Below are 20455 nucleotides of genomic sequence, written 5' to 3'. Positions count from 1 at the left end.
CCTGAGTCTAAAAAGGCTAATAAGACTTGAAAGAATAATTGGGACTGCCTTGAAGAGAGACAAGAAGAAAGTTACTTTGTTTTTCTCCAGAACCTGCAAATAAGGACCTATACATTGCCATTTGATTATGCCATTTGATTATGCCATTTGATTATGCCATTGAATATGGAAAAATTGAACTGGAAATGGAAATGAATATGGAAAAATTGAACTGGTGCCAAATACATGTTTCACTCCCTAAAACTAGTGTTCTGGTACTTAAAGGTACCTTAGATATCACTGGAGGGAAAAAACATCTCCCTCAACTACTCACCCTATGATATACAACAGTTGAAGGGACTAGTACTTGCCCAAGGCAACCTAATAAGTTTTCAGCACAAAGTAGGTTGATTTACCTCAGAGGGGGTAAGAACAGGGAATAAAAGACAAAGATAGGAAATACAAAACAAGGGAGAAGGAAAAAGGAGGAAAAAGCAAGAGGAGTAAGGAATATTTGTCCCAGAGAGACAAAGACTGCCTCAAGATAGAGAAAAGACAGGTGTGGCCCATAGCCAACTGTCAGTTTATAAAGGTAAAAGGGGAAACCCAATGTTAGAATGAGTTGATTAGTTGTGATTGGTATGTTAATTAAAGTGGCCAAATGGGGGAGGGGAGTTCTAATTGCTGGACTTAAGTGTATCCAACAATAAAGTAGAATGAAGTTGTGCTATTGACAGGAAATGACTTACTGAAGATTATCACACCAGATAAAATATGGAAACCTAGAATGAAAAATACTACATGTTCTCTTTCACTTTTAGATTTTAGATTATAATATACATATCTGTAAAACTTGAAAGAAGAAGTAATTCTGTCTGAGTAAAGGTAGAGGAAGAAAAGGAAGATTAGAGGAAAACTACATGATGGAAAAATGGCACATATGAATGGAAATGTATGTGAATCTCATCATTATGTAAAATTAATATATGCCAAGAAAAGAATAAAACAAAAAGATGTGAATCTGAGAAGTGAAATCAATATGAAGATCTATATTTAATGAAAGCAAAGCAAAGTAGAAGGGAATCTCTGCATGGAAACTAAAGCAGTGGCTTTGGGAGATTTGTCAATACAGGGGAGGGTGCAGAAATTAAAACCAATGTCCAACTATACACATTTTTCAAAATGTTGTAAAGAAGAACATTATCTTGTATGGTAAATTCAAAATATAAAATAATAAAAGGAAACAAAACTAGTTCAGATACATATTATAAAAATTAAGGTGTGACAAATATAAACTATAGTGTTTATCCAGTCATAAAAAAGAATGAAATTATGTCATCTAAACAATATTGATAAAACTACAAATATATGTTTTAAATAATTCAAGCCAGAATCAGAAAAAATATTATATTTTTCACTTATTTGCAGAATCTAAATTTTAATTACTTAAAGAAAATATTCATTATATATCATATAATAAAATATGAAATTAAATAAGGAAATATGACAGGAGAGATAGGCTGTTGTGTCTGGCCAGCAGCTCACATGTCTGGGTTCTAGTCTGGAAAGGTATTTTGGAAACCTAAAGAGAAGAGGGGGGCTAGGAGGTGTGAGAGAAAGATGGAACCAGGACAAGGCTCTGCTCAAGGTTCAATTTTACTATTACAACACTCAGTTATGAAGCAGGGGAAGGGACCCGATTCCCACCAAATCATCTTGGAGTAAAGTTGCAGGTGAACACGTGATAGGTCCGGAACAGCTAGTTGGCAGGCAGAGGCAGTGGGAGTGGCAGGACGATAGGGTGGCAAGCTCCGCCCCAATGCTCACTAACACTGAAATCTGAGCAAACAGGTTTCAGGCTGGGGATGGGAGGTTACATCTCCTCCCTATTGTTAATATAAAAAGAAAAGGCTGGGCTGAGGCATAAAATTTATTTATGCCCTTTAGTTCTGCCTGAATTCTAGGGCCTAATGAAGAAACCTGTCTCAGTGGGATTTCTTAACTTTTCTTATGGTAAACCATATCTGGATAAGACTGTCCTTTCTGTCCTAGTAAACAACTAGCAGACTAGCCCTGAGCTGTAGCCTCTGACTTTTATAATGCTAATTAGTACTGAATAGGTAACTTCCTAGTTGAATTTTAAGTAGTCAGCTACAGGGAGTTGGAACCCTGGCAAAGGCTGACTGTACGAATTTGAAAGGCACTATATTATGAATTACACTGAAGGAGAGTACGTGGATATTCCTCCACATCCTTGGATGACAGGCAGGGAAAAGGGAGAAGGGGGTGACCACCGGCTCCGTAGTACAAGGCCAATTGGCTTTTTAGGATGAGAGGCTGTGAAGGGCTTGCCCTTCTAATAGTACGGTCTCCAACCTCTCCTCCCCCCTATTAATTAAGTTTAATAAGGCCACACTTAACTGAGGTGATCAAATGATTTTCTCATCCATAGATAAGTGGGCTTTAACTTTGGTTTGGGGGGAAATTGACCCGATTCCTCCCATGGGTGCTGTCACGACCCACACTTGTGGCTCTTGGTATCTTTTGGGGAGTGAAAGCAGAGCCTTAGAAAGATATTTTTGGTTGAAACTGGCACTAGATACCAACCTCCATCCAAACCAGATGTATCTCACAGGGAACCCAGAAGTGGTCAAGCTGGAAATTCCCCTGCAGTAAATTTCTGCACCCAAGTGGTACCCCTACTGTATTCGTATGATCACAAATCAGTATGCACAGTTCTGAGTACTGTGCAGCTCCTAAAGGAGAACTGTCAACCTCAGATTTAGCAAGGGCTCAACAAGAATTATGTCACTAGTAACACCACAATTTGTGGCTCTTAGGCTATATTAGGAGCTGGAGGTCACCCTCTTCATCTCTGTTATTCCCACAGCCTGAGGAACTAAGGGGACCTTGCAATAACAGCACGGGTGGAAAACCAGAGACCAGCTAAGGGACTAAGTCAGTCTATCAGAATAAAAAAACAATTTCTTCTAATATTTGAAATTTCTGCCTTTCTAGCCCTCGTAGTAAACCTAAATCTCAAATCAGACCTAAAGCCACAATACGTCTTAGAATGAAAATAACAGCTGCCTCTAGCACGCTCTAGGGGGCGGGGATGCACGCCCACTGCAGTCCAGCTGAAGGTGTTGATTGATCTGCTTGAAAAAAATGAGATCTAGACAATGAGAAAATATCAATGCAAAGCTTCTTTTGGGGAAGTCCAGGTACTTTATTCAGTTGCAAATTAGCAAGGCTCAAGCTCAGTCTCTGGGCTGGTTTTAGAATAGTAAAAAGGCCAGAGACTCTCTGGAAGTGGGGGATGTGCTCTGAATTAACTTTGCTAGGTAATTAAGAATATAGTTATCTACAATAGGAATCTCTAATATTGGACTGAATATTAGACCCGTCTAAGATTGAATTAGAATGACTGGTCACACTGAAGAAAGGAGAAAAATCATTATGACTCTATTAAAAGACTAATCTCACTAAGTCAGAATATGCAGTATTACGTCCCACTCGACCGGCAAGAAAGACGGAACAAACCGGAATCTTCCGCGGCAAAAGCTTTACTGCTTACTTCTTCAGGAAGACCCTGAATCGGGAAAATGGCGCAGCTTATATAGCCCGCAGAGTGACGTTTCAGCACCTCATATGGCGTGACAGCTCCTGATTCGTTGCTCGCCCACCACCCCACTATTATGCCCCGAGAATGGGAGTGACTAGGAGTGAGTTCACTCTCGCACCTGCATACAAGGCTTGTTTACTAGTTAGGCACAGCGGAGGCCAGCGCCATCTTATAATGGCGATTGCTCATGGCACGGCTCTCCACAGCGATTACTGGCGGCACACACGCGATTGCTCGCGGCATGGCTCTCCACATCTCCCCCTTTTTATTTTATTAAAATTTGAGGCTGGTCTAGGCCTGTGTAATTGTGCCCATCCGCTGTGGCTCCTGTCTTAGGTCGTTCCTCCAATGTCACAGTCTTTCCTGTCATAGGGTAACCCTATCGCCACCGGGCCCCATGTCTTAGGTTGATCTGTGCATGAGGAAAGTTGCCCGTCCCTGGATACCACGGTGCTATGGGACAATAACTACTAAATGACCTAGGGTGAACTCTATAAAAGAGGCCAGCCACCAATGTCAACTAATTTTGAGCATAGATAGCCAGATTTGGGGGGAGGCCCCTTGCTCGATGGCAGCAAGTGCTTGAGTTATCACAACCTTGTCATTTGTTTGTTGGGTTCTGAGCTTGAAAACCAACCAGAGCATGACCACAAGTCCACAGCAGATGGCAACACCAAATAAACCTACCCCCACCCATTCCTTAAAATAAGAAAATGCAGATGAAATCCAGGAGGAGAGGCACTCTGTCAATGACAGGTCCACTCGTGTCAAGTTGATCTTTAGAACGGCCACTCTCAGGGCCTCCAGGGTCTCATTGAATCTTTCAGACCAATTTCCTGCAAGATATAAAGAAAGCTGTCTAGACAGATTAGCTGCATAAGTAAATTTTTCATATTGGACACTGGTAATGCACAGAGCTTCCAGTTTTCTTTCACAACCCAACTGGGCCATCTGGTATAGAACACCTATCTGTTCCTCCACCAGGTCAAGGCGCTGATTCAAAATCATCAGCCCTCCCTTTAACTTGGTACTAGCAGAAGTTTGGACAGTGATAGCATCAGACAGATCTGCTGAAAGCTGATTTAATTTTGTGCCTGATTGAACCATACTAACCATAGCGTACCCTGCAGATGTAGCAGCAGCTGCACTGGCTGAAATTGCTATGATCACAGCAGCAGTAATGCCAAAATCTCTCTTTTGTCGAAACAGAGATAAGGTGGAGGGTGTTTCCACCGGAACAGGGATCCAACATGGGATCCGTGCCACCATGGCACAGGTGTTCTTTGTTACATCCCAACATTGAGAAAGCCAACAAGAATCATTGGAACAGACTTCAAATGAATCATTTGAAAGAATAAACAAGAAATGAGGGTAAACACAGACTGGGGTAGATGGATAATTAATCTGGTTTACCAAAGTTTTATTGAACCCAGTGATCTCTACACTGGTATTAGTATATCCATAAGAGTCCTGGGAAGCATCATGTATTCCCCAATACTGCGCAAATCTTGAGATGCCAGTAAAATAAGCCTTTCCAGCTGCTTCTCCCTGGATAAAAATCAAAGGATTGAGTTCTGTACGACTGCCATTGACTCCACAAAGCACCCACTTGTGAAAGGGATGCATTCTAAAGTCCTGTATGAAAAGTCCCTTTTTCATAACAAATTCCTTCTCTGGGTCATCTATCATGTTGGGAGAAAAGGAAAAAGTTTTACTCTGACCTGCCCAATGAGTGATGGAGGATTGACAATCAGACCAAGGCAGGATCAGCCCTTCATTTTCCAAGCTACAATGAGGGGCTATTTTTGGTTGATGTGGACATTCTTTGTCTGAAAAGTTAGGTGGTAGAAATGTACCATTAACCCAAATTACCTTCTGCCGAAAGGTCCGATTTGTAAAGGTTATATCTACATTGGAAATATCTTGGGTTGTGCTCACCCAACCTCCTCGATGCTCATTAAACTTCCCCAAAGCTCGGGCTGTGAAGTTGATACAATTTCCTGGTCCATTAATTTGAAAACATAAAGAACCCTTTTCTAGTAAAGAGCGATTTTCCCCTAATGGTGCTCAGGTGGGATCATAGGGTAAATATGGCAAATCCACTGTTTTATTAGTAGTAAAGAATTTTGGAAAAACTATAGCATCATGGCGAACTGGCATTGGTTTAGGGAAAGTCGAGAGAATAGCCCATCTCTGTTCGCCCATTATACTAGGAACCTGAGACAAGTTCAGCATTGTCAGGATCAGGAACAGTCCTCGGGAGGTCAGCATCTTCTGCACCATCCTTGATGAATATCCTGCGGGTGAGTCGTTCCAGCAGCCAAAATGGGTTATCTTCACTCTGTGGAAAAACAGAAACAGCTCCCCGGGATCTGATTAAGATAGGATCCGGGCCTTTCCATAGACTAGTTAAAACATCCTTCCATTTGACCATTTCTTTTGGTTTATCAGGGTCTGAGCTATGTTGCTCAGCTGCAGAATGTCCCTGCTCGTCGAGATTCAAAAAATTAAGTGTAAAGAGGGCCATAGATACCGCTATTCTTGGCACTGAGGGCAGAGTCTCATCAACTCCCCCTTTTTGTTTTATAAGATAAGATTTGAGTGTGCGGTGGGCACGTTCCACAATGCCTTGTCCTTGAGGATTATAAGGAAGGCCAGTCAGGTGAGTGACATTCATTTGATGACAAAATTGTTGAAATTTAGTAGAAATATATGCTGGCCCATTATCCGTTTTAAGAATGGTGGGCTTGCCCCAAGCACTCCACGCTTCTAGGCAGTGCTGTATAACATGAGAGACTTTTTCACCTGTTAAAGGTGTGGCAAACATTACACCAGAGCAGGTGTCAATAGAAACATGTAAATATTGATTTCTCCCAAAGGAGGAAATATGTGTGACATGCATTTGCCAGACCTGCAATGGCCTGATGCCACAAGGGTTTACCCCTACATGAGGAGTAGGTAAAAATTGACCACTACCTCTGCACATAAGACGGAGTTGCACTAGGACCCTGAAGCCGACAGTCCGGAGGCCGAGCAGCAAGCTGGCTTTTGCCAGCCACTTTTGGCCTTTCTCTGGACTGAGTAGTTTACATTTTATCTTGCTGGTACCTTTCTCCCTTATAACGAACTGCTTCCTCCTCCAAGTCCGTTTCTTCAGAGGAGCTAAGTCCTTCATCTGATTCTGAGCTACTGACAGCTAGCTGCTTAAACTCATCTAGTGGCGGGTAGAGGGTCCTTTCCTTATGTGCCTCTCCAGCTCGATCTCCCTTCTTCTCTCCCTTTCCATCCCTTTTTCTAATCTCTCCCAAGGCATTCTTTCCTTTATATCTCTTTTCCTCGGGCTCAAGGCCCATGGAAAGGCCTAAATTCTTCAGTGCACTTTGTTTCCTCTCTACTTTTACTCTCTCTCCCCGCTCTACCTCTGATAGACTTTCTTGAATTTCGTCCAGCACTTTCTGCCCCCGCTTCTACCATTTGCTGACAATCCTCATCTGTTAAACACGATTTCACCAATTTCCACAACAGCATGATCCCTGCTTTAAGTTTGCTGTTCTGCTGTTCCCTAACTAGATCTCCTTTCAGTTTGTTCCAAGAGGTGACATATCAATTGAACGGAACTAAAGTCTGTGACAGTGGACATAGCTGCTGGACCATTCCATCTTATGTGTAAAGAAATCTGAAATTATGTGATTATAATTTTCTTAGCATTTTCTTTGTAAAAAAAAAACCTAAAATATGAACTAGTTGGTGTATAGTAAAAAGTAAAGAAATTCTTACAGGAGTTTTATTTTAGGATAATACATATATGCATATGCAGTGTGTGTGCCAGTGGTGTTAACAAAACTAGTGGAATTTGATCCTTAACAATGCTATTATTTAAGTTGAAGTGTTTATTAGCTCACCAAAATTGAACGTACTGTTAAAGGAAACTGGCTTCTGATGCATGATCATTTGTATGTACACTGAAAGTAGTCCCTAATACAAGTTAGATACAGAGTGGGAGATTCCCATACTGCCGCTGTCCAGTCCTGACCGCGACTGAAACTTGTTGCTGTCCAGGCGCTGTCCAGTCCTGACCGTGACTGAAACTGGTCGCTGTCCAGGCCTGACCAAGACTAAGAACCAGTCAGCAGTTCCAGCTGTTGAAGCAAAACGAAACCGAAAGGAAAAGTGCAATCGCCGTGCAAACAATCAAAAGGGCTTCTAACTCTGGAGAAATTTCAAGATTTTACGTACCTTGTAGAACCTTTTGTCCCGCGGTTCTGGTTCTGCCCTGCGCAGGTGTGATGGTAGTTCCTGGGTTCCTTGGCACCACTTATTGCGTTCCACTCGACCGGCAAGAAAGACGCAACAAACTGGAATCTTCTGCGGCAAAAGCTTTATTGCTTACTTCTTCAGGAAGATCCCGAACCAGGAAAATGGCGCTGCTTATATAGCCCACAGCGTGACGTTTCAGCACCTCATATGGTGTGACAGCTCCTGATTTGTTGCTCGCCCATCACCCCACTATTACGCCCCGAGAATGGGAGTGACTAGGAGTGAGTTCACTCTCGCATCTGCTACAAGGCTTGTTTACTAGTTAGGCACAGTGGAGGCCAGCGCCATCTTATAATGGCAATTGCTTGCGGCATGGCTCTCCACAGTGATTACTGGCGGCATGCATGCGATTGCTTGCGGCAAGGCTCTCCACAATACAGTCTCTGACGTACTATTGCCATAAAGTTAAAAGGCTTGAAGCTAGTCTAAACTGGGAAAATTGTAAGCAAGGATGGATCTAAAACATGAATCTAATTTAGTTTCTTAGTCATTTCAATCAAGGCACTGAGTCAACTTACCTGCCAGCTCATCACACGAATTAACCATCATGCTTTTGCAGCGTTCTGTGGAGAGAACCTGTTTTTCCCTTCCCTAATAAGGTAGCTGTTTAGGATCAATCTACAAACCAATAAGTAGATCCTTTTAAGATACTATAAAGCATTTATTAAATTCTTTGACATTTAAATTTCAAAATTTGGAAATAAAGGTATGATTAAAATAGTGTGCATGGGAATGCACTAAATAGTATGTACGGGGATACAATTTCTCCCTTTTTTGTCTTTTAAGAAGTCAAAGTTTTAAAGTTTCACAATATCTAATCCTTTGAATTAATAACTTGTTGACAAAACATTTCAAATACTTGATTGTAAAGGGGCAGTGACTAATTGCACTTTCAATCATTTCTCTTAAGGAGCGGTTGTAACTAGAAAGCTTGAAAAGTTATTAAGAGTCACATGTGTATAATTTATTTATACATTAACTAGAAATAAGAGCATTCATTTGTAGCAAATTATTAAGTAAAAGTTCTCAAGAATTAACACTATTATGTGGAAACAAGTAGTAACTGAGGACACTAAAAGGAAAGAATTATACATGCACAATTTTTAAGAATACTAAAATATTATCTTAAACCATAACTGTTATGAATATACAAAGAATGAGGTTATATATCTAATCTACCTTATATGTATGACCTATAGACTGTCTGAGATATAAATTTAGCCTGGCATTGTTTTAAAATGTCCAGGCAATTTAGAACAATTTAATAAATGTCTAAAAACTGCCTTCTTAAAAGGACAGCATTATTTTTATGAGTTGTATATGCATAAGCAATTGTAAATTTGAGAATTAATAGCATCTGAGGGACGAACAATCTAAAGCAATTATGAGCTTTGAGATATAGCATTGACTATTAATATACAAATTAAGGTTTGATTGTTCAGCATTTTAAAACACCATCTACAGCACACAACTAGATTATTTGTGCTGAAACAGGGGGAACTGTGTGTCTCAAGGCTCCACCCCACAGCAGCCAGCAGCTAGTTGGGCCCATGTGGGCCAATGATCGGCTGGGAGGATGGGAAAAATGACTTTACAATGTTTTTTTCTGGCCAAGGAATTGTCTTGGGCACTGCTAATATTTAATTGCCAATGAATATAATTAACAACAATTATAAAAACTTTCTTATTTTTTGTGAAACCTTTTGTAGTAAACGAAAATCCTAAGTAATAAAAAGATATTGTCTCTGAATCTTTTGGGTGAGGCAAGGATTTAAGGTAAACTTCCCTTGAGAAGCATTAGTTAATAAAATACTTTCCACTTAGGAAACAATATACACTGAAAGATTCAAACTCTTAGCTTCATGTATAGAAGCAGAGACAATAAAATTTTTTCTTACATAATATAAAGCTATATTAGCCATACCTAGAGGCAAAATTTTCTAGCAATTACCAGTTCACTAGAAGCAAACCCTTTATCATGCAAGGGGGAAAAAAGCGAACCTTTATACCTATAATAACTTTACATGAAGAAGGCAAGCCAGATTGTAATGCCTTTATAAGTTTTACAGTCTGATTGACCCTTCTATAAACTTTGAATTAGAACTTTATTTAGAACAACATCTGGATAGATCTGCAACAGTGTTCGTTTAGCTAAAACAAAATTCCCCTGGAGGCAGGCAGAGGCAAGTTTCAAGAGCTTCCTTAGGCACCGTTTGCAAGAAAAAAGAAAGTCACACAAGCCCTGCTGAGGCTGCTCTGAGCTTTGTATGGCTGTAGGGCCACAGAGAGCTGTATTAGTGCTCTCATGATTACTCTCTAATAATCTGAATTAACAATATATGGGTGAGTAGAAAATCTTAAATTTGCGATCAAACTGCAAGCTGCAGTCAATGGAACAATGGCAGTTTTAACGACAATTTTCAAGTTTCTTTTGCAACATTAGGATAATATCTACAACCTTGAGAAAGCAAAACCCAAGTTTAAAACAATTTATCATCTTTAAAATCAATATTAGAAGCATTACTATCATGTTATGAAGTTTGGCTGCCAATTTATACCTATGAATGCATGACAGTGCAAATTTAATGCTTCATTAAAAAGACATTGCTTTAAATCTTATCTTTAATTTTACTTTTTAGGATAGAAACCATATTAATTATTATCTCAACTAGAAATATCTTTAGAGACCCACCTTCTTGGCTGCCTTATGCCACGTGTTGGAAGGACCCTAAGCTTGAGTTATCAATTTTAAGACTAACCATCTGGTACCAATGTAGCAATTATTAATCTTAACCAACAACTTATGAGGTGATTTTGAAAACACGCAGAGCACATTACCAATAAAAAAAGAACCAAATGAAGCAGTTACATTTAGACCAATCAGAAAATATTAATTTTTCTAGCTACAATCATAGAATAAAAAGCACTTTATCATTTGCCAAACACATTAATCACGATTGTAGAGAACCCTCCAGGAAAAAGCCATTCATCAGCTTTTTTACCCAGAAACTAAGAGGCTGTAGACTCTCCCTCTTTTCTTATAACGAACCGTTTTTCAAGCAGGGGCCCTCCTGCCATGTGTCTGTTTCCTGATTGAAGCATGTGGCAGCTCTTGGCTTTGCAGATAATTTTTTTTTGCCATCTTTATTATCCAACATAAAACATAGAACATTCATTCATACAGACTGGACATGAACATACATGAAATGAACACGTGAACAGATTGGTGCACCAGACATTAGACAAGACACAAAAGGGGCAAAGTACTTCTGCTGTAAAGCCCAGAGAGAACAAAGCATAGCACTCCTGAAATTTCTCTCTGCTTTTTGGGACATTTTCCTTCCGCATGATGTAGTTTTTTAACTGCAGCCATCCGCCTGATTATTAATTTCCTTTTAATAAACCCTTTCTTTCCTCACGCCTAAAAATATAGCTTCTGGGAGCTACAGCTAACCACCTGTTACATTCCTAGCTCATGATGTGCTTCACTGCTGAACCTAAGTGAATTAGCCTCAGGTTAAACGCTGTTTCAACTTAGCCCATACTGACCTTCTCCAGTATGAATTTCCTTTAATTATTTTCTTCTTCTATGGAGCTCCAAACCAGCAGTGTTTCTTCCAAATGCCCTCTGCCATTTCTAAGTCCCACGTGGGCACCAGATCTGTTGTGTCTGGCCAGTGGCTCACATATCTGGCTTCTAGTCTGGAAAGGCATCTTGGAAACCTGAAAGAGAAGAGGGGGGCTAGGCGTCACGAGAGAAAGATGGAACCTGAGCAAACAGGTTTCAGGCTGGGGAGGGGAGGTTACAATAGGCATTTACAAAGAGAGAGTAGTCAACAACAAAGGGTGATGGAAGAAATAATAACAAAATATCACATTATCTTCCATATGAACAACGAATAATTAATTATAACTATGCACATACCATACATTAAAGTTTAAAGGGCTATTTAGATGGGAAGAACGGGACCTGTGAGAGTATAGAGAATAGTGGACAGGGAGGTTGAATGGTCATCAATATAAGCAAGACCCTATGACTTACACCTAATAATGCTATAGTGAAACTCACTTTGTATGCTGACTAAAATTGACTAAAATAGCTTGTTTTCCTCCCCAATAAAATAGTAACCACAATAATAACATTTTATAAAACATAGTGTTAAGAGTCTCAAAGTCTTTAAATTCATCTTCAATATGCAAAGTTCAGAAACTGACTATGATGAACATAATGAGAGCTAGGTACAGGTCAGAAAGCTGAGTTCAACACAGCCTGATTATATAGTAAAGATGCCCAAATCAACCAACCACACATACAAAAAATAGTAAGCTTAATGAGAATTCATCAAGTGAACTAAATGTGATGTCCACTTGTGATCCTGAAACAGATAAGGAATGTGAAATAAATAAAATAAATAAAAAACAAAAATATCCAAGCATAATGGAATAGTATGCCTGCATGTATGCCTATAATGCAGCAGTAGGGAGAAAGGAAGATCATAAGGCAAGATCAGACTGGGTCTTAAGACAAGAGAAAGTCCTTGTCAATACTAAGTGAATGATAGATAGATAGGTAGATAAATAGATAGATACATACATACATACATAAACAGATATACAGATAAATAAAGAATCCCAAATATGTCTGAATAATACATATATTTTAATAATATATTAATATTGCTTCATTAATTATCAAAAATGTATACACTAATATAGAATAACAGTAAAGAAAATGTATGTGAAATTTATCTGCCTTGCTTCTACCTAGAAATTTTTCTAGGGATCTCAATTAATTATAATACTCAAAAATCATGTGGAAAATGCATAGGAAGCTATTGTTTACCGGTTTAAACATTGAAAAAAAATTTTGGGTAAACTTGAAAAATCAATAAAATATTCAAAAGTAAATGCAGAAAAGTGATTTGAAAATATCAGAGCTTTGGTAATATATTTGGTCATCTTCAGTCAACCTACTGAATGTTTGTTTAGTACCCAGAGAAAACAAAGTAGAAGAGACAAAAACTAAAAAGTGTAGTTGACATAAACATAAAAGTTAGATGCCTAATTATTAGGCCCAGGACTCTTCACAGTGTTAGATAGCAAAGTGATGAAATGAGCTTTTTATCCACTATTGTATCTAAAATACTGGTCCTAGATTATTGAAACGTAACCTCCTATAAACACAGCTAATTTACTAATGTTCCGCAATACTCTTTTATAAGTCAACTACAATTCTCTTTACATATTTTATAAATTATTATCTGACCTGTTAGCTTATGTCTTATAAACACTTAAGAATTATATTTTGTGACAAAAATCATAGAATAAGATATCAATCAATGCCACAGAACGGACCCAGTCGGGCCCTCTCAATCCGTGAGAATCAGGGGTTCCAGCAGGTACACATGGAGTCGGCGAGAATTGACAGACAGACACAACACAAGGGAGTGTGGATCTGAATGTATTTTTCCAAAACAGACACCAGACTTTTAATACAGAAGAAAAACAAGAAATCCAGGTGAACACATCTGTCAGAACAAACAAAGAATGCATACATAAAAAGATGTCGGGGATCAGGCCGTATTTACCACTGAGAATGGAGCCAGGTGAATGTAATGCTAGTCTATTGTTAAACCTACCACCAGGGGTTCTTTAGTAAATACCTGATTAATGCTATTCCTCTGGGCCTAGTGAAGAAACCTGTACCAGGGGAATTCCCTTCCAATAACTCTTTCAAGCAACCCACCTATTTGCAAGGCCATGGGGTATTCCTGTGTTTGGGTGTAACTCGGCTATTGTCCTAAGTAACTACTATGCAGACTAGCCCTGAGCTTTTCTAGCTCTGTTCTTTGTAATGCCTAATTAGTTTCACTGTCTCTACTAGAAGTGAATTTGAATGTTACTGAATAGGTAACATTCTTACTGAATTCCAAGCTCAGGGTCTGCTTCAAGTGTTGCCTAGGACATTGGAACATTGATGGAGGCTTAACTATGTCAAAATTAATCCTTGAAGGCACTCATAATAAAACAATACTGAAAGAGAGCACATGGATCCATACACCAGACTAACGGTGAGGGGGGGTGGGGGAGGGGAGGACATGATTTGAGTATACAGAATGACAAGGTTCCAGGAGGCTGTTTTTGTGAAACTCTTTGCCTCATGACTGTTTTCAGGCTTTAGTCCTACCAAGCAGACTGCACTGGAGTGGACATAGCATTTTCCCCCTTCCTTTTATTATTTTTCAGCTGAAGTTCCAGAATGTCCCACTTCGTCGTAGCTACTGATCACAGAAGAACTCTAAAGATGAGTGGAAACACAATGATTACTAATAAAATAATGCCAATAATAATAGCAAGTAGAATTATATATTGAAGCCAATCTAGGGGGATTCAATGCACTTAGGTTATTTTTTAAATCTCTGGCCAATTCATCAATGTTCCAAGTGTCCAAATGACTTCTGCTAATATCTGAAATTTCTGCCTTTCTAGTTATATTCTGCCCTATTGCTAAAACTACTTCTAAAGCATTCATCTTTTGCCTCCAATTTTTTATCTATAATATGCAGCTCTGACAAAGGTACAGAAATATCCCTATGTATATCATTAACAAAATGAGCAGTATGTAACTGCTGAACTAAGGCAGTGGTACATAATGTAAAAGAAGTTAAAACTGCAATTAAAGCAGTATTTTCTAAAATCAGAGCTGCAACAAATCTCTTTGGTCTTATAAGCTCATTTAACCTTTTCAAAGTTTGCAGTCCCAAATTCTCAAACCAAGGATCATTTCCTAACTCTACAGGCAGCAAAACATAAATAAGTCTCTTTAACAAAATCATAACAGCAGATTCCTTATATAAATTAGGATCTACACAATTAGTTATTTTACAAGAATTACAATGAATATAAAAAGACTTGCCAAGACTGGTGATTTTAACTCTGTTAAAATTATCTAACAATATCGCATACAGGTAAGGTACACAAGTTTTTACAGCTATAGGGGAGTTGTATAGTTGGCCTGAATGGCCAAAAACTGTCTCTGATGAAAGCATCTTGTCCAATACTCTATAGCAATCCCTCTGCCTCACGAGTCAGCTTTTATAGCTGTTTTTATTTTAAGTTGGCACCAGGTCGGTTCTTCTTGCTGTAGTCTGTGGCAGAGATAGGAAGAGTTTCTTCATTTGGCTTGCAAGTGTTTGCTCTCCCCGATTCCTCCTTCTCTGTGCACTCAGTACAGCTTTCCTGTCACCACTGTCAGGGCACTCGGGAACTCACAGGTCAGCTTGTCACAGGAATCATTCTGGAAGCTAGCAAGCTCCTGCAACATTCTGTGCAAAAAAACACAAACATGCCACCTCTTCCCCATATTAAGTATCTGAACAGTATTTTGCCATGTGCCAATAAGTGGATCCTTTCACTTTACTTAGGCATAAGTATGTCTGGTTGTAGAATACTATAAGGTACTCACTCAGCAAGGAGGTTTTTTTGTTTTTGTTTTTTTGTTTTGTTTTGTTTTATGTTTTGCGTCTAAATTTTAAAAATAAAAATGTGATTTAAATAGTGTGCATGGGGATAGAATTCCTCCCCTTTGTTTTATAAGAATATATAGTTTTTAAAGTTTCATAATACCTTGTCTTTGAGAATTATAAAAAGTCTCAGTAACATGGGTAACATTAAATTGTTGACAAAACATCTCAAATACTTGACTGTTATAGCCAGTTTCAATATCTGTTTTAATATGATTTGGAACACCAAGTATAAAAAAAAAGTTAACATAGGCAATGGGTAAGTGCACTTTTAGTTGTTTCTTTTGCAGAGCAGTTGTAACTAGAAAGCTACAATAGGTATCAATAGTCACATGCGCATATTTTATTTATTTATTTATTTATCTATTTATTTATTTAATCAGAAGTAAGAGTATCCATTTGCAATAATTGATGTCCTCAAGAATTGACACCATTATGTGGAAACAGGTAGAAGCTGAGGACACTGAGAACAAATTTTTACAATTTGATATGCACATTTTCTAAAAATACCAAAATATTATCTTAAGCCATTACTATTGTAATGATGTAAAGAAATGAGATTGTATGGCCAATTATTCTTATGTACGGTCTATAATCTGCCTGAGATATAAATCTAGCATGGCATTGCCTTAAGAGGTCTTGTCCAGGCAATCTAGAGCAAATTCTTAAATGTTCAAAGACAGTCTTCTTGAAAGAACTGCATTTTTCTTATGAGTTGTATATGCATAAACAATTGCAAAATTGCGAATTTGTAGTATCTGAGGGATGAACAATTTTAAGCAATTGTAAGCTCTAAGCTCTCCTGCTCTCTCTCTCTCCCTCTCTCTCTCTCTCTCTCTCTCTCTCTATATATATATATATATATATATATATATACTATTAATATACAAATTAAAGGTTGATTATTCAACATTTTAAAACACTGTCTACAGCACAAATCATATAGCATATTAATAAACATTTTGTGTTTGTGGTGAAGAGATGGATGTTTGTCAAAGTATTTTTAGCCTGAGCCTAATGGACTAGGTTATATCTCCTGAATCTATATAAGGTTATACTGCTGATGTCAAGTATCTGTAATTCTGGTGAACCTGTGGGATGTGCAGATATGAGAATCCCTAGAAGCTCACATCCCAGCTAGCCTAGCTTACCCTGCACTATGGTAGCATGCTTTGAGCAACTAGAGAAGATTAAAGTAACAGCTAAGGGTGAATCTCCAGTCTTCAAACAAACTTACAAACTATAAATATTTATAAAATTTATCCAAAATTTAAAATATCCCAGAAGATACAATTTATTTATATTAAATATACTTAAAATAAAATACATTTAAAATTACTAATGAAAATATGTTAACTGTTCTGAAACATCAGGCTCTGTACTTAAATGTTAGTGACTATGTCAACATTAATTAGAAGTCATGTATGTCAATGATGAACTTTTCTGATTTTATTTGTAATTTAAAATAAAATCCTACATATTCTGTATATGAGTACAATGCAAAACAATAGATACTGATTTTGTAGTGAGTAAATTGAATAAAATAAAAAATTCATCAACTGACTTTTATTATGTCAGGTGACACAATATAATTCTTTGTAGCACAAGCATGTAAAATTTACTATTTTATAAATTGAAAATATAAAAATAATTAACCAGAGTCATTATGCAGTGTATTGGACTTAAATGTAATTTTCTGATTGAAACCATATACATGATCTGCCTTCTTGCTGTCTTCTACACAACTCCCTATATTTTTGGTAACTTTAATTCTACTACAAAATGAGAAAGCACCTACTATTTGTCATTTTAAGTTTTTCATGTGAAAGGTTTTGTAACATAAAATTCACTTTTCTTTTTGAGGTGAGAAATGGCCAAGGAAAGAGAATACAAATTAATAATGAAAATTATCTGTGTATTTATTGCATCATTAATATGATATCAATCATTTGGATAGGCTGTTAGGTATACTGGAGTTACAGAAACAAAATGAAATTATCCAAGTTTTGTGAAAGAAGTTTACCAACTTACATATTGACATAAAAAAGATCTTCACTGAAAATACCAACAAAAATTTAGATCCTTCAATTTCTTACAGGATTATTGATTCTAATTAAAATCTGTCTTTTCTCTGAACTTAATCAATGATTTCCTTAATGCCACCTTGACATCCTTATTCCTCAAACTGTAAATCAGAGGGTTGAGCATGGGACCAACATTAGTGTAGAAAACTGAAGATATCTTTCCTTGTTCCATAGATCCAGAAGAATATTTAAGATACATAAATGCAGCTGATCCAAAGAAAAGAGAAATTGCCATGATGTGAGAGCTACAGGTGCTGAAGGCTTTTGCTCTTCCTTGTGTGGATTTGATGTTTAGAATGTTGGCAAGGATGAAAACATAGGAAATGAGGATGGTGAAGCTTGGAACTGTGATGTTAATACCCACAACTATGAGAACCACAACCTCATTGACATAGGTACTGGTGCAGGAAAGTTGAAGGAGAGGAAGAATGTCACATAAGTAATGGTTGATGACATTGACATTGCAGAAGGTCAGTCTGAGCATACAGCCTGTGTGGGCAGAGGATCCAGCAAATCCCATCCCATACGCAGCAAAAGATATCACAGAACAGATCTGAGGGGACATGGTGACCTTATACAATAGTGGATTACAGATGGCCACATAGCGATCATAGGCCATTGAGGTCAACATGTAGCATTCAGAGATGACAAAAAAGAGAAAGAGAAACAGTTGAGTCATGCACCCCGCATAGGAGATGGAATTCTTCTCAGAGACAAAGTTAATCAGCATTTTGGGGCTGAAGACAGAAGAGTAACAGAGATCAATGAAGGAGAGGTTGAAGAGGAAATAGTACATGGGGGTGTGCAGGTGAGGATTGAGGCCAATCAGGATGATCAAGCCCAAGTTTCCCACCACTGTGATTATGTAGATTATTAGAAACAGGTAAAAGAGAGGCAGCTGGAGCTCTGGACGATCTGTCAAACCAGCAAGGACAAATTCTGTCACAGAAGAGCCATTTCCAGCCAGCATGCTTATCATTGAAAATCTAGATGAGAAGAGAATTTTGTTAATGGATGGGCCATTTCCACAGTTTTACCATCAGCAGAATTTAGCACCATGGACAAATTTATGCTTTGTCATCTGAATATATTATCACATTCTCCCATTATGACAAATATCAGTTAGCCCATGCTTATTCTTATAACCTGAATACTACAATAACATTCTTCTATCCTTGCCTCAACCTATTGAGGTAGTGTGCCTGACATGCATGCCTATTCATTAATTAACTTAGGTAGTGGGATGTGATTTACAGTCTCTTCAGTCTGGTCCTTCAAATCCCATTCTTTCATTGCATTAGACATCCTACTTCTTTTGTGATGTTCATAAAGAGTGAGTTCTGGTAGGAATCAGCCATACAGATATACAGTATGTGAGGTTTCCATAGTGCTCACTACTATACTCTATGAAGCTAGCAATTGATAGCAGGTGTGGACGATGTCCACAGTAGCTCAAGATTTATCTTTTAATAATTTAATATCTAATTATATTCTTCACTGTTTCTTTACATTTTCTTCTACTCTATCCTAACTTCAAACAGGGATGGAGAAAGGTTTTACTTTCAAAGGTTTACAAAGGCATAAAAACGAAAATAGTAATTAATGTGGGTATGGTTTTCATTTATGATACATATTTTAATGCTCAAACTATATGCTTATTATATATAACTTCTTTCTGTAGATGGCACCTTAGTATTTTGTTTAAAATAAACACCTACTCCCTGCTGTGGTAGCTTTGTATTTCATGTGTCACCCAGAAATATTATACTTGTCTTTCTATTTGACCAAAGAGGAAATACATACAGGCAACAACAGAATCTGAGCTCTGTACTACTGATCCATTGTTTGTTGTTGTTTGCTTTTCAATATAATAAATACTCTCTTTTTTGCACACAGAAGAAATTGCAGATATGAATAGGAATGCACTCACCTTTTCTTGTTTTTGAACAGCCCTTTCTATATACCTCACTTCCACTATCCAGAACACAGAATTGGCATCAAATACCAATTAAAAATGGCCAGATGTCATCACAAAATCCTATGTGGTAAAAGTGTCATACCACAGGTCTCATGATTTGAGACTCACTCTGAGATATGAATAATACTTCTAAATAGTCATTTTCTCAAAATTGGTGAAGAAAAATTCACATATATCACTCCAGAGCCATCACTGAAATAGAGTACAAGACTGCTTATAATCTTTTAGACCTGATTAGAAATCCAGGAACAGGTCCTCCCACCCCCAGGGAACACTCTATGGTGATCAAGTAGGAAAAAAAAATATGTTTAAACCCCACTTTGTTTTAGTACACATAATATTTTCACCAGAGACTGTCTAGTCCACTGGGTATAGACTTACAGAGATGTAAGTACAATTAACATCATTAAATTTTTCACTGCTTATTTCTATGAAGTAAATTAACTTTAGACAAAATCTGTACCTGATTGACGTAAATTTTATTTTTAAGCCAATTTTAGTAAATTTATTTTATATTTATTATACAAAGCAAGGATTGCATCTAACAAACTTTGAACATATTCACCTCATTTTGCTCTTTCTATTTTGCATCTCTCCAATCTTTTTCTTTTCTACAATGCTAATAGTATTCAGTTCACATCTGTAACCTTTTATATTTCTATATAGATCACATGTACAGCCTGTTGATTTTCAGTTCCATACATTTTGCACACAAATAAAATAGTTGCTATAATATTTATTAAAGATACAATAAACCTATATAGTATATGATGTCACATGATCTTTATACATGCATCAATTTATAAGCACCTCATGTTGAATTACATGTATATCAGGCACAGAAATAGGCAATTTTTTCTTAGGCATTGTTACTTTAGAAATATATAAAATTAAAATGGTCCTTTACTTTATTCACTTTAGTTTTCTTGCATTGTTCAGATAAACCTTT

General features: G+C 37.6%; 1 protein-coding gene across 1 annotated transcript; it reads right to left on the bottom strand.

Annotated features, from left to right (window-relative positions):
• Positions 1–17553: 17553 nt before the first annotated feature.
• Olfr147 (olfactory receptor 147) lies at positions 17554–19672 on the bottom strand. The gene is made up of 2 exons (NM_146869.2): positions 19459–19672; positions 17554–18514 (listed from the first exon to the last, which is right to left on the bottom strand). The coding sequence occupies exon 2, from the start codon at positions 18505–18507 to the stop codon at positions 17554–17556; it is 954 nt and encodes a 317-aa protein (NP_667080.1). The 5' UTR covers positions 18508–18514; positions 19459–19672.
• Between the last annotated feature and the right edge of the window lie 783 nt (positions 19673–20455).

This window comes from Mus musculus, chromosome 9, assembly GCF_000001635.26.
Source record: "Mus musculus strain C57BL/6J chromosome 9, GRCm38.p6 C57BL/6J".
Taxonomy (NCBI): domain Eukaryota; kingdom Metazoa; phylum Chordata; class Mammalia; order Rodentia; family Muridae; genus Mus; species Mus musculus.
Note: the sequence above shows the minus strand (reverse complement) of the source record. Positions and strands in the feature narration are given on the sequence as shown.

Bases quoted from the DNA above. Each gene is read 5' to 3' on its own strand.
- Olfr147 (NM_146869.2), bottom strand. From the start codon at position 18,507: ATGATAAGCATGCTGGCTGGAAATGGCTCTTCTGTGACAGAATTTGTC.